Here is a 15,838-nt window from a genome sequence, read left to right on the forward strand (position 1 = left end):
TAATGGAGTCAATCCGTTAAGACATTTGTGGCCCTGCGTAGCGTCGTTGGCAACGCCCTCAATTTTGGTGCGAGTGGTCCAGGAATGATTTCCAAGGAGTATAATTTGGGCGAGAAGGTGTAACAGGTTTCTCAGGCCAGCCATCCTGAGTGAGGATTTTTCTGTTTGTTTTTTTTTCTCATTCATCCAGAACAAATGTCGGGATGATACCTAACGTACAAGCCCCAGATCGTTTCTTTCATTCCTTTCCTCTTCCTTGAACAGTGTGCTCGCCGAGGAACATCATCCCTCATACATGACAGTCTTAAGGCCATAGATGCTGATAATGTCCATTTTTTTTATAAATAAAATTAATAAACATTAACATTTCACCGGTAACGGTGACTGTCACGATGACTATCCATATCCCATTCTCTACTATTGAAACAAAGGTAGTATTTCGCCTTTAGATAACAGCAAAATTCTCTGCTGGTTGATATCTACGGAGAGAAATTAAATTTTACATTATTCTCGTTACTAAAATGAAATGGAATCTTTGAATTTTACATCCCATGATTATGCCGGCTTGGCTAAAGGAGACAGTGATGAGGAATGAATGAAATGGTGGAATGAAGAAAGTGGGAGGAGACAGGAGAATCCCGAGGAAACCCACGCACGCAGTGTTTGTCCAACACAGTTCACTTGGCACGAGCTGGGATCGAACCAGGGACCCCGTGCACCAGAGGTGAACGCTCTACCACTGAGCCACCGCGGCCCTATTCTCGTTACTGTTTAGCAGATTTTATTATTAATGTAAAATTCACCGAAGTCTTAAAGAATAAGCTGTCGATGAAAGGAACATTCACGGTAACTCGAATAATATTGAGTTGGTGTTGGTTATTTAATGTTTCCGGAAAACATTCCACAGTGTTTTCAAAAGCACATTGCTTAACTAAAGTAATAAAAAATAAGATGATTAATGTGAGTGTAAAAGCACAGCAATACTTAATAGATGGCAGCAGGTTTCCCTTACATTTCCAATGTATTTTCTCGGGAACGACGATTTTCAGTAACGGGACATGGTGGGTCGGTCGTAGATCGCTCACCTCTGGTGCTAGGGTTCCGTGGTTCGATCCCAGGCCATATAAGTTTGTGATGGACAACATTGTGTTTGTGTGTTTTGGCGGGGTTCTCCCGTTTTCTCCTACATTCTCATTCCGCCAATTCATTTACAATCATTCACTTTCATTAATCATATCTCTAATTTAGCCTAAAGGACACGACCTTGGCATGTAAAACTAGAAGTTTAATTTCATTTTAACAGTCACAGTAGCTCAGTCAATTTCAGAAGATGTGTATCGAAACTTGATCTCAAAGACAGTGTTTATTTTATTGAGAGAGTTTAATTATGTGTGGTATGTCGGTAAGATACAAAATAAAATATACTGGTAATGAATGAAACAAAATAATAAGTAGGTGTATTTTGTTCTCTTATTGATCCAGTTTGATTTTGTACAAAGTTAAAACATCCATCTCTTTTAAATTTGGCTAAGTTATAGTGAATAACGTTTGTACAAAAAAAAAAAAAAAAAAAAGAAGTAAAGATAGGAAGAAGCATGTTACAGTTTTATTGACGATTAACAGTCCTTTTTACTAAATTTTAACCAAAAAAAAACTTTTGTTACGTGTTTGAATACCATGTGAAACTACACTATTATATCATAGGAAAATATCAGAAAACTGAAAGAAAATGACGCGTTTGAAAAAAAAATCTGAAAAGCTGTAACAATTACAGTTTCTGAAACAGAAATAATACACAGTCATTTTATCATGCTGTTTACAAATACGGGATGTAAAGAGATCATGGGAAAACCTTAGCGTAGACACCAGGTCGTATAATATGAACTCAAGTGAGTTCTTGTTTCTGAAACGTCAACTATTAATAGAGTTGACACAATCAAATCCAATAATAACTCATAGTGCTATAGGTCAGCTAAAATATCCCAATATTGGACATCAAATGTGGTTTTAGTATTCGTGTAACTGATAAGTGTGGTATGGTCTATTGTCCAATATGTATCTGGATATATATATATATATATATATATATATATATATATATATATATATATATATATATATATATATATATATATATATATATATATCACTCCTTACGCCCTTTTCTCCCTTTCCCGTAAATAGGCGCTCGAAATTCATAACATGCAAACCTATGCTTAAATCATACAGTACCACGGGGACCACGTTACACAATATTATACTTGAAAAATATTAGCAACATTTGCAAGGAGGAGACTATTTATCTTTCAAATCAGGTTTTTACAGGAAAAGTACATACACTTTTATACAATAATCTTGGTGTCACTCAGTGCAATCCGCACAAGTCACACCCCTAGCGTCGCCTCTACATGCTATTGATGCGGTAACATAAATACAGCCGCATTTAGTTTCATATTAGCTATCTCTGTAAAATGCAAACCGCGTCATCTACGCCAAGGCGTCATAAATACGAGCTGCGGTGAAGTAACCCTTGACATTTAAGCATGATAATAAAGGTCTTCAAACAGATTACATTAGGGCTGTAGTACGTATTTTGTACTCTACGTCAGATAGAACTACATAGACACGTGCCACAAAGCAAATATATAATCGAGTTCATGAACTTTTTTTGGCGCGCATGGAAATTCTGAAACAAAACCGTGTTGGAATTGTTTTATCATACTTGCTCAGTAGGACGTGCGTATATAACTAAATAATGCCATACGTACAGTCTTGGTGAAAATCTCACTCCAACATTGTATCTTGAGTTTACTCTCTTGGGGCTGTAAGTTTGTATGGCACAGTTACATATGTATCCACCTCTTTTAACAGCTTTTTTCGGAATCGCTAAATGATCTTTCAGCTAACCATTTGGTAAAAGTCTGAAGACTCATTAACTAGTGATTGATGCTAACAGACGATGCTCTTAAGAAAACGACGTTAAATAACATTTAATGACAAGTCAATTTTCAGTTTTCATCAATTTACTTAGGGATATTATAATTGACTGGCTGCGAATTAACAACACAGGAAAACACTATACACTTCGTTTGATAGTATTTTTTAAATAGTATACAATTACACAAGTGCGTATATTTATTTTGCCAATATGTTCAAAATAGCTGGAAAAGTTCAGAGATTTTTAGTGGTACACAGTCGTAAAGTATTCTTATTTATTGTTTACCTAAAAAGTCGATAGAATTTTAAAAGACTTCTTAAATCAAATTAATAACAACATTATGATGACTGAAGTTGGTAGAAACTGACAATTATCTTAAAAATACATTAGACAGTACACAAGGACCATTGGTGAGATTAACACTTAAGCTTTGGTTTTAGTCCAATATATCAAACTTTCTTGCTAATTTGCTGATCCGAATTAAAAAAAAAAAAAAACTTTAAAAATGACTATAAATGAAGAAGTCCGCTGAGAAAAGAGTGAAATGTTACATCAAAGTTTTATCGAGATTATGCCAGTAGTGTTTATTGTTAATCCAACAATTTATTTCAGTTTATGATCTTAAGATATTTTTTTTTTCTTTTTTAATGAGTTGTCACGTAAAACACTCACTCTTATACTTACACTCACTTCCTCTACACGCCACTCTTTTAACGGAGATTTGAAATTTATCTTTGGCAACCATGTTTACATTCTGATTTCTCAACAAGAGTAGCACCTAAATGTTTGATTTTTCAGTATATGTGATATTTCTCGTGTACAAACTATCATACAGTAATAGTTTCATGAATAAAGTAGCGTTCTGAACAATTATAAGAAGCAATTAACTTGCTCTGTAGCATATTTTGACAACACGAAAATTAGAGTATGCAAAGCGCTTTTTGTCTATACATGCACATCTATATATAGCATGTGAAATAGTATCAAGGAAGGTTGAGTTTTGTTTCGAAACAAACTCAAGAACATTATCCATTCAGGTTCTCAATACTTTTGATTGCTATGCTCTGAAATCGGCCAGATATTCAGAGCGATCAGAACTGTGTAAGCTATAAATTGAATCACAACTTATCAAATTCAATTCACATTGTAATTGATTAGTCTTTGGAGTTAATGCGATATGGGGCTCAGTTATAGTAAAGTTTTATCGCCTAATAGTTTCCGCTAATTTTTGTAAATATAAATATTTCTTTTTTTTTTTTTCAATATTATACTAATTTATTAATAGTAGTATTAAAGAAACGTTGCCAATAAAATGTTTTATAGAAACAAGAACACGAAAACGACACTGAGACATCGGGAAGTCTCAGCCTCCTGAACAACAATATTGGTAGCATAAAGGGGTTTGGGCCCCCAGGTTTTTGGCTCTTGTGGTTAGTATTTACTAGAATGCAACAGTTACATGAAACATAAAATTTTGGGTGTCAATCTTATACCACTGAGAATTACGGCTAAAAACAACGTATTATTTTTCTTCTTCTTTTTCCTTATTATTATTATTATTATTATTATTATGCATTGTGCATCTTGAAATAAATAAATAAATGATAAAACAGTAACTGTACTACACATTGTTACATACATATTTTTTATAGTATTATGAAAACTTTCTGTTCCAGGAGTGTTCCTCTTTTCGTTCCCTGTCTCTCGTTTCTTTCTGCTTGATTTTCTGTCATAATGTACCAGATCACAGTGATACACGTGTTGCTTTAATGCCCTCTTTACAACACAACGAAATATTAATAGGTTGAAATAAAATTTCGAAGGTTTCCATTCTTCTTATCCGCATTTGAACATCAATTCTACCTTTCACCCTTGATCAGTAGCTGATACTGAAGGAAGTCGCATCGAAGAAGTAATATATATATATATATATATATATATATATATATATATAGTCACAATCACGAAAAGAAGGCTCCATACAGCTTCAGAAAACTGTAGACAGAAATTAATACCTTAGGGAAGCTTGTCTCCCTTAACTTGTCGGCTTCCCTTAAGAACCGTCACTGCCCTTGAAATTTTGTGTCGATGTTTTACCTTAACTCGACAGACGTCTGTGTTTTCAGTACTTGAAACCAAGTGATTTTTTTCTGATCCTGTCCACAGTCACCCGAAAATAAATGTAGGAATGTTGTACAAAATAAGAACTGTGTCGCATTTGAATGTTCGGACAGTCGTTTCTCCTCTTCCTCTAGAACTGAGCACTTGCTTCTTTCTTTATTTTTCACGTGCTTCTCTTTCCCACACTATCGTATTCTCCAGTGATGGTACGTTTACAGTTAATTATTATTTTACTGATTGTTAGGTGATTGTTGTGCAACGTCTATTAACAATAACTATATATCCATTACAATATTTGATTTATTTTTTACTTATTGGGAAAGGATGGAGCCCACATCAAATTTGAAAGTTCGTTCAAGCATACATTAATAACATACGCAAAACTTGGATGCAGTGATCTTCGAGTACAAGAAGAATTTTCGGTCTATTCGATCAATAACAGTGTTCTTGCGGTTACTCTGGCGCGCCGTTGCTTATAAAAAAAAATCGTTGAGGAAAACTATGCCATCAGCTATCTTTCTTATCTTTTGTACTTTCTTTTGTGGTTGTTGAGATACAAAGGGAAAAGAAAAGCAAAAACTTTCTTACAGACTTGCACATTTCCTTTTTCATACGGGGAAGGGGGCAGTATTGATCGTTGCGAACGGCATTTAGCATTTCTCCACAACGGAAGCTTTTAGTCATAGAACTTGTTTCTTTTAAAATTTTCTTCAGAAATTTTCGTTTATTCTGCTTTTATTCTACATGTCTCCTATATATTTTTGTGGAAGATGAACTGAACTTTACATTTGGGAAGTTTCTCTTCAAATAACCAATTACTTTTATTTTTAAAAAAATGCACTGGTAGGGTTCTTTGAAATACGTTATTTGGGAAAAGTTTTTTTTTTATTTTATTCCGGTAATTCACGATACTAGTTTTGAATATTTTATATACATCTTACACAAATATGTTAATCTCGTTATGTTTCGGTTCATTTTTTTTTCTTTTCATTTTTTTAAATACAGTATGGAACAAGATATACGACATTTGCCCATTTGTCACGATCGAATGTCCTTGATGACTTCGTCACAGATTTTTTTGATAATCAGGAAATGAACTACAAAACTTCAGATCCTTTTATAAAATAATGGTTGAACAAAATTATTTTTGTTGTTTATCTGTGATCGAAGCATTATGTTAAGTATTTTCTATAAAATGTTTGTCCGAAGTTCGGTTGAAATTCATTAGCACACTAGTATATAAATATGAGCGACTTCAAATATACAATTTCTACTCGTATAATGTAAAGACTGGAAATGATATACAGGAATTAATATACTTTCTTTCCCTTTCTTTTTCTTTCTTTCTTTCTTTTTCTTTTGTGATGATCAGGTCATCCTACGGGCGCAATAAATGATAATTACAATAGTATATCCAGTAAGTTTATATTTATGTTCGACCCAGTGCATGCTTCTCATGGTTTGCTTGTTCTAGTAAATAATCAATATTCCGTACTATTAAATGTAATGCGGTGGAAAAAAAGAACAAGAAAAGAACTGATTTGTGCAAAAGTAGTTCAAGCTTATCTAAATATATGACCAGTAAAATTTATTTCACATGGCCACATTTCCCCCCCCCCCTATAACTTCAAAACGAATTATCCAATGTGGATGTGGTTTTTGGTGACGCAGAAAGAATTTCCTCCTTTGTGAAGAAAATTGTAATTTTTGCTTAGCTAATGGTTCCAAAGCTCTTGACAAGAATAGCACGCAGGTATATTCGTGCAAAGAGTGCTGTAATGAATTAAGTAAAATTGATCTTGTCCAGAGCAGTAATGGGAAAACTATGAAAGAATAACACAAGGTTCAGACATTTTGCGTAAGAAACCTTCCTTGCCAGTACAATTACTTCCTCGAATAGTTTGACTTTGCAATGCGAGATAGCAATGTTTACACTTGAATTCCCCCTTTCCTTCCCTGCATGACGCTTCCTCCTTTTCTGTATACATTTTCCAAACTTCCTCCACTAGAATCAACATTACTCTGCGAAACGTGGGTGTGCATTACATGGCGGTATGGGAATTGGATAGGTTTATCTATCAACGCTTTAGCTGTGTTTAGTTTAGCCTTCAGCTAAAGACATTCTGCAAAGAGCTTGAATTATTCAATGTTCCTCGTATGTTCAGTTATGATCATCAGGAGAAGAATAACATATATTTTTTCTTTTCAATATTTTCTGCAGACACTCGTAGGTAGAATGTTTTGTTACATATAGAGTTAAAATAGACTTCGAATAAAGAAAGCACACGAACTTTTGTTTGAAAAATTGTTTCCTGCTGATCAGAGTGCATGGATTCTGAATAGGGGCATATGTTCAATGTACATGAATGTAATTTAATACGACTACAGTGTGCAGGACTTACTCGACATATGTTTTGTTGGTTTATTATTAGGTTAAATACTTCAGTACTACTTCAGGAGTGCTTACAGAAAGTAAAGTTCATTATGCACAGTGCATGGTTTGAAATGTTAGGAAGTGAGTTGAGAAAATAATGAAAACTAGGTTAAAACTTAAGCTGCTATTATTATTATTATTATTATTATTATTATTATTATTATTATTATTATTATTATTATTATTATTATTATTATTATTATTATTATTATTATTAGTATTTTGTTTAAAATTAAGGAAACTTGAATTTTTACAATAGCGCAAATAAAAATTTTTCAATAAATAATTTTGTTTTACATTTTTCTTAAGAAAACCTAGCACAACTTACTCTCATCAATATGTGTACTGCCTCCTGTTGACTACACAGGACAGTCTGTTGCTGATAGAATACATTTGGTTTCCTGCTAGTTTTTATAGAGTTAAGTATTTAAGAGAAATTATTTTAAGAAATCAGAAAATACAAAATCACTTGTGATACATTCGTTATTTCTTTTGTAAAAATAGAAAATTTTTTTTAATGTTGGGAGCTAAGATGTTTTTTCTTCTTCAGAAAATTATTAGATTGTTATGCTGACGCAGTTATGCCGACGCTTCTGCCACTGAAAGATCCGGCAAAGGCAGAATTTATAATGTTTCTACAACATTATTCCTGATTCCATGAACACCCAGTTTCAACGTAAATTATAGTTAAATAATGGCATTTGCAACTTGCTTGGGAGATATAAATTCTGTCGAAACTGCCCATAAGTCTAACCGTGTTTGTGTGCGTACGTATATTGTCTTTTGTGTTCGAGATGTAACTTAATTAATCACAAGTAAATCTGTCAGTGCTAAATAACTAATGCTCTAGCCGCAGTGGAATATTGCTTCTCGTAAGATCTGCGGAGTGAAGCAGTGCCGGGTCTGGTCAGAGGGAAGGTGGGTAACCGTTCGTACTCGTAGATGATGTTAGCATTGCAGCGTCCACACAGCGTTGTGAGGACAGTTGGGGGACTATCTGAAAGAAGAGAGTAGCAGACTCCGGTCTAGAAAGCCAGTATTAATGGCAAGGGAATCCGATGTGCTGACCGCATATCACCTCAAAGACATGAGTGACACAAGCCAGCTGGTAGAGTCTGGCGTCCAATGGTTGATCCGCCAGGAGTTTGGTGTGTCAGTGTTAGGTTTTGCTCTTTGAAGTCATGCTAAGCCAGTCTTACAAAATGAGAAGTTTATATAAGTTTTCCATAGTAGCCTATGCATCTGCTCATATTTTAACATGAATGATTCTTTTGCTTTCATTTTGAAGTGTTATATAGTAAAGTGTATTGTAGTTCCCAATATCGGTATAAGTTAACATGAAACAAACTGTAGAGTTATAGGAGGGCCCTGAAATTATTTTTGTATGTTTAATCCTTGTAGCCGTCCCTGAATTACATTTAATACGTAAGAATTTTGTTAAGGAAGGCTCATCAGTCTATACTCTATACTAGTCGAATGGCTATCCTTTTTTTGTGTCAGTATCTACACATTTTTCAGTTTTACGTAAGATTTTGAGCAAGAATTTGTAAAAGGATCAAAGTTAAAAATCTAGACACATATAGTCATCTTGGTAAATAAAGCTTATAGTTTTGGATCTAAAGCAGAATTTCTATTAGATGGGCATGTAACGATTCGAATTTCTTAAACTGATTAAATAAATAGTCCCTCAGAAATCCTTTGATTCTTTTACACACAAGTTGTCCCAAAATGTATCAATGGTCAACTCTTAAGGTAACAACTGAAAGAGGAGTTTATGAAAGCTTTCTTCTGGAAATAGCTAGTTTGCGTTAAAAGGACACATTCCACTTCTGAAACTGGTAAAGTTGAGCAAACGAAAGATACTTTAAAAAACGCATAATTTACGTGGTTTAATTACGAAAATTACAAATATTTATGCAAACTTTCGCCTACAGCCTAAATTATTGCTTGTTCTTTGGAATACCATAATCGAATCGGGCTGGTATGGCACATCGCTAGTAAATTAAGATGCTAAAAGTCATATCAGTTTTAAAAATATTAAAAAGAGTATAACTCAATTTAGATATACTGTACAGTATTGAAACATTAAGATATGTTTATGCATACTGATATACTTATAGTAATTTTTATTTCTATGTCGAACGCTGTGGAACAGTATGTACATTGATTTATGCTCTACATACTTTCATTACAACGGAATGGGTATTGTGCAACCAAAATCAATACTTCTTGAATATCATAAAATAGAAAGATACCAGATCTTCTACCCACAATTCGTGATCTATTGATTGCTTATTTTTTCTTTTATTTATTTTTTTTTTTATTTTCAGCTTTTTTCTGTTATCTATGAATATATTTTAAACTTAGCAATGGAAGAAATCATTTTCGGAGCAACTATTAGTATATTTATTGAATACTTACACTTCATTACGAGTAACTTATTTCCTTCGATCCTCAGTGACGTTAATGTCACTGTGGTCCTAATTTTGATTTCGTATTCAATTCAGCTCAGTCTTATTTCCTGTATATAATCAGACATATTACACCAGTTTGTGTGTATGAGTAAGGCTCATCAAATTATAGATACATATATTTGTAACATATACATACACAATTGAATTTTTATAATACTAAGCAAAACTTAGGAAATGAAGAGTAATAATAAAAATAAGTTTTGAATATTATCAGTAATTATTCATTTACGTATTTAGAAATTCATTCCCAGAATAAAAGGAGTGTTCTATTAGATAACTTTTTGTCAATCTCTTGAATGTTCCTATTTGTTTCGCCATTCGAATATATTGAGGAAGTTTATTATATAAGAGAGTAGCCATATATATATATATATATCTTGATTTACGCATATAGAGAGAGTACCCATATATATATATCTTGATTTACGCATATAATAGTTCAGTTTATTACTGATACTTCGTTTCATACTAATTAATTCGCCGTTTTTATATAATAAGAGAAAATGTATCTTGTGGAGGTTTTATGTACTATTGTTATTCGTGTGAAAGACTATTTCTTTGAAATTTATACAGATTGATATAGTTATTACCAATGTACTCAATTGTTAGTTTCTTTTCCAGTGATCATTTATTATTATTATTGAAGACATTTGTATAGTATGTGTTTATAATTTTTAGTATTTTAAACATTCAAATGGTAATATTTGACTTAATAATGGTTTTTTTTCCTAAGAATCAAGAAGTTCGTTACAGTATTTCGTATGTGCTTATTAGTATATATATATATATATATATATATATATATATATATATATATATATATATATATATATATATATACTAATAAAGATACTTCTTGCTATTTTTGAAGTGAAGGTAGTTTTTAAGCTATGTGAGAAGTTTATTTTTCATAAATCAATTATATATGTATAAATTTTGCATAAATAATATATTGTCAAGAATATCTAATATAATCTGGTTTGAGACAACATGTATGTATCAACGGTACACGATTTATGAGGAATGATCGAAAAAAAATTACAAATCCTATTATGGCTTATATGTGAGACATATCTGGAAGACCAATACGCCTGACGATAGAGGGCATTCAACAATAGTCGTAGATGTAACCACAGTTTTTGTTCAACCGCTTATCACAACGGCAGATAAAGTTTTCTATACCATTTGCATAAAAATCCGTGTCAAGTTCTCGTAGCCACCGCGAGACAACGGTTTTGATATAATCCGTGCCAAATAATGGTGACTAGCCTTTTTTTTTTTTTTTTTTTTTTTTTGCTTTAGAACACGGAAAATGTAAAAGTCACTGGGCCTAGGTCAGGGCTGTAGAAGGGGGTGCTCTAGTCGTTCTAAGCGTAACGTGATTAGTTGAAGTACTGGGTCTAACGCTGTTGTCATTAAATATATTGTTCCGTCTTTCTCTGAACGCACTTCCCTACATGTTGCTTTGAAATTTAGCCTTCCCTGTACACCTGCACAATCTCCCTATGAACGTCTGCAGAGTAGTGTTTTTGGCCCACAGGAACCGCACTACTGACCTTACATCTACTTTTGACTAATTTTCCAGACGAGTCACTATTTTTAATGTCCCCTTCTCGGGTATACATGATTGGAATCCGAAGTCTTCAAGCCTGCACCAAGACAAACATGTTATTAATCTACAAACAAATTTTCGTCAAGTAACAGTGAATAACATAAAAGTTCTGTGCTTTGTAACTTTTTTTACATCACTCCTCGTAAAAAAAAAAAAAAAAAAAAAATCGTAAAAATCATGGAAATCTCTATACATGCTTGTCAGTATTATGTGTATTTATTATTTATAAGCATTTCTTTTTATCTTAGTAGATGTGTTGGAATGCTTGCATCCAAACAGTTGCAATTGTGTTTAAAGGCATGCAGCTCAATATGAACTTATGCTTGGTAGATTTTGTTTTACTTGTATGCTTTTAGCTTTTATGTGTATTTATAAGTTTACACTCGTGATGATATTTGGTTTTGCTAAATAACTAATGACTTACTAATTTATACATGAATGGGTTGTGTCTATTTAAATTGTGTTGATATATTGCTTTCATTGTATGTTCATTTTGTGTACGAATTGTTAGGTAATATTCTTTATTCGATTTTTGTAGTGCCCAGCAAACCGGTGAATGTGACAGTCCTGCGAGTAACTTCTACTATGCTAGATTTAGCGTGGGCGCAACCAGAACAACCCAATGGCGCAATTATTGGATATAGATTGTACTACATGCACTCCAACTACACAGATGTGAAGACTGTACGGCAGAATTTACCACGAATGGAATATGTTCTAGAAGGTTTAAGTAAGTATTCGAGCAGAAAATTTGTTATGTTTGCAAGTAGAAGATGCAACATGATACACTGTGTTCGACGTCCGTATCTAGTCATGTTTGAGATTGGATATCTCTCTAATAAGACAGCATTTCTTGCCTCAAATCACATTCATGCTACGTGAACTTGTAGAGATTTGATTGATTTATTGTAAGTTATTGATTATATATTGATTATATATATATAATACCTTTTGGTTCATAAAGGTATTATCATATTATTGCGCACTTTCAATTTTGTAGTTTGATGGGACTGAGATTAAGATGCTAACGTTTAAATAATCAAACCTTAAGTTTATGCAGTTCTCCATTGAAGGAATAACTCGAGCTAAATTAAACTACTACTTTCTTATCGGTGATTCATGGCAATTCTGAGTTGTAACGTTAGCCACAAATTACATTAATAGCTGGCTCATTTATGTCCATTCGTTCCCAGTAATAAATTAGTCACTTCGATATGTATCTGTAAACATATTGCATGAGAATGTCGAGTCTATTTAATTACTACAGGTTTAACAGGTACAAATATATGAGAGCTTTTGTGTAACTTGAAATTGGGCTGTGTTTTACTTGGCTTTACAAAATTATCTTAATAAAGAGGTGTTAAAAATTGAAATTTCTTCATATATAAACTATCTACTTAATGCTATCTCTTTGAAAGCAAGCTATGATTTACTCGACAAAGTTGGGGTTGCTCCTTAATATGATATCATAAGATGAAGTTGCTCATTCGAGGAACAGTATTAATAGGAGCATGGTACTACAACCCTCCTAAATTTCCTAGGCACTTTTTGTATCATGAAATAATTGTATACGGCAACGAAACAAGTTACCGAGAAGACCGTTTGTTTTTCTTGTTTAGAAGAAATTTTTGTTTTCGACATTTGAAACTATTTTTCTTGATGCACGCAAATGTAGCAGTTCACTTAAGATGTCTATCTATTTTTTTCCTACATTTAGGTAATTTTAATTCATTATGCACTGAATTTATAGAATTTGATTTTGTTTATGAATTGGGAGATTGTTGTACCAATGGACCTGCGTCTTCATACACCAAGGGACAATATTTTGGATAGGCCTATATTCATTGTTTGCTGTAATGATCTAATGAATATATCAATTTCTGAAACTAAGACGCCTAATTCTATATTATATTATATCCTATTCTGTATTATTTGCATGTTCTTTCAGCAAATAATATTATAACAATGTTTTTACACATATATTGTGTTCCTTATTATTGGATTTACTTTACAAAAGAACAATTGCAATTCCGATGGGAAAGCGGAGGCAGACTATAGTTCTGTGTGTTATTTTTGTAACTAAACAAAATAGTCGCTGAAAATAATCAGTTATCGTTACATTTAATGTTGGCCCTAGGTACAACAATCTCTGTCCCATGAAACATACCTAGTATGCACCAGGAGACGAAATGATCTGCTTGGTAAAAATTATCTGGAATTGTTCTAATTTGTTCAATCCCGTTGCAACTTTTCGAATGTGAAGCTGAAATATCAAGTTATCAGGAGCATACTTTCTTTCCCGCCTTACACAAATGTATCCACTTCTGTAAAGCAAAATATAAAAATTGTTCCTGGAGTGAGCAATTTCCCGTGCTAGACAGCGCAGTTACCTAAATATTTCCACATTCGGCCCCTTCATTTAAACTCTATGTTGTTATTATCTGATTTATTAACGTCCTAAAGTACTGCTATTAAAATTTCGGAAATTTGTTGTAGTTCTAGGAGGTGCCACTGTATCTACATATCAGTACAGTGTAGTACCTGTTGTGCCTCTCTGAGTCTTCAGCCAGCTGATTCTGACAGTTGGATACTACGAACATAAGCGTTCAATCATATCGTTATGACGTCAATTGTAATTATACATACGCTTAAACTAGAGTTGTTCAATAATGGAAATATCCCAGGAGCTTGGATTTGCGTGTTCGTACCTTGGTCGAGTATATTGTATATTGGGGCAAGTACCGCATGCCTGGATTTTAACTGGTTTCTGTTTCAACAGTTACATCGCAGTACATTTGCATTTATAATCTCCTTCGTTGGTCTAAATGACATGGCTGTGATACATTATACAATGTTGTAAAAAAAATAAAATTCGCGATAGTGTGTTTTCCTCTCTCTTCTTAAATCATATCCGAGTGTTACACTTTTTTTTTCTAAATAATTGTTTGTATGTCGAATGAGTTAATTAATTTAGCTGTTTTTGAAAGTAAAACCAGAAATCACAACGTTGAAATAATGAGGAGTAACTTCTTTAAAACTCAAAAATTGTTTCCCTTCATAATGTACCAGCTACTGCGCGCACTTGTTTGTCCGGATACTACAATTGGAAACAACAACAACAACAACAACAACAACAACAACAACAACAACAACAACAACAACAACAACAACAACAACAACAACAACAACAACATTATTATTATTATTATTATTATTATTATTATTATTATTATTATTATTATTATTATTATTATTATTATTATTATTATTATTATTATTATTATTATTTACTAATTCACAACGTAGTTGTTTATCTGCAGCGATCGTGAACGTGCTTGAATCGTTAAGTAGAGTTACCTATAAAATAAAAGTTTAAGCTGTCTCGTCTCAGAAAGGTGTGTGAAAGTGGTGTCTTGTCTTGGAGATTGTATTAGTTTCTGTTGAAAGATTTCTGTCTCATCTCGTATCCCGTCATAAAAATTAGATTTCTTCTCATTTCCAATGAGGGACGTGTGTTTGGGGGAATAAAAATCAGGAGAAGGGCTACAGAATTAATAGTGAGTGCCACTACGATATACAGGATATTGCTTAAAGAACTAAAAGCAAAACTGTATAAGAATGGTTCAGAACAAGACTTTAGTTAGTAAAATTACGATATTCACATGCAATTTTCAGAGATGACAGTCAATCGGATACAAAATGCTGCTGCTACATATTTTCAGATGCGTCTGCTTTTCATGTGTCGGGTGTATTGAGTAGATATAATTAGGAACATGAGCTTCACATAAGTATAACATTCATGCATGGAACAGCCCCTAGATTAATCTGTAGTGCTTCACCACCAGGGAGCATTTAATAGGCCCAGTTTTGTTTTTCTTCGAAGAGGGTGGTTTTACTATAAATGCGTATTTGCAGATGTTGACTTTCAACACATCCGTGCTTTGTTCTTCAGATGAGACATTTGGATGAAGAAGTTGGTGAGACATGGGTTTGTCGCATAAAACTCACTTCATGGCCTGCAAGGTCTCCAGATTTAGAATTATGTAACTTCTAATTGTGAAAGCCGATAAAAAAAGTAAGAAATATTTAGAGAGCTTTGAGATGTGGTGTTGAAGGAAGACGAAGATAAAATGGACAGAAAGAGTAACAAACGAAGACGTTTTTAAACCGGTAGAAGAGAAGAGGACGCTTCTAGTCACCGTCTTTCGTAGAAAGGCCAATTGGATTGGACACATCTTGCGAAGAAATTGGCTTCTTCA

General features: G+C 33.2%; 1 protein-coding gene across 5 annotated transcripts in view; it reads left to right on the plus strand.

Annotated features, from left to right (window-relative positions):
- The window catches only part of LOC145688521 (putative receptor-type tyrosine-protein phosphatase mosPTP-1), a 327,258-nt gene that overhangs the window by 240,061 nt on the left and 71,359 nt on the right, over nt 1–15,838 (plus strand). For all 5 annotated transcript variants that reach the window (XM_081762882.1, XM_081762878.1, XM_081762877.1 and 2 more), the window contains exon 2: nt 12,118–12,309. In XM_081762882.1, the coding sequence (XP_081619008.1) occupies nt 12,118–12,309 (192 nt within the window). The remainder of the gene's footprint in view (nt 1–12,117; nt 12,310–15,838) is intronic.

Source organism: Thermobia domestica, chromosome 6, assembly GCF_964235325.1.
Source record: "Thermobia domestica chromosome 6, izTheDome1.hap1.1, whole genome shotgun sequence".
Classification (NCBI taxonomy): domain Eukaryota; kingdom Metazoa; phylum Arthropoda; class Insecta; order Zygentoma; family Lepismatidae; genus Thermobia; species Thermobia domestica.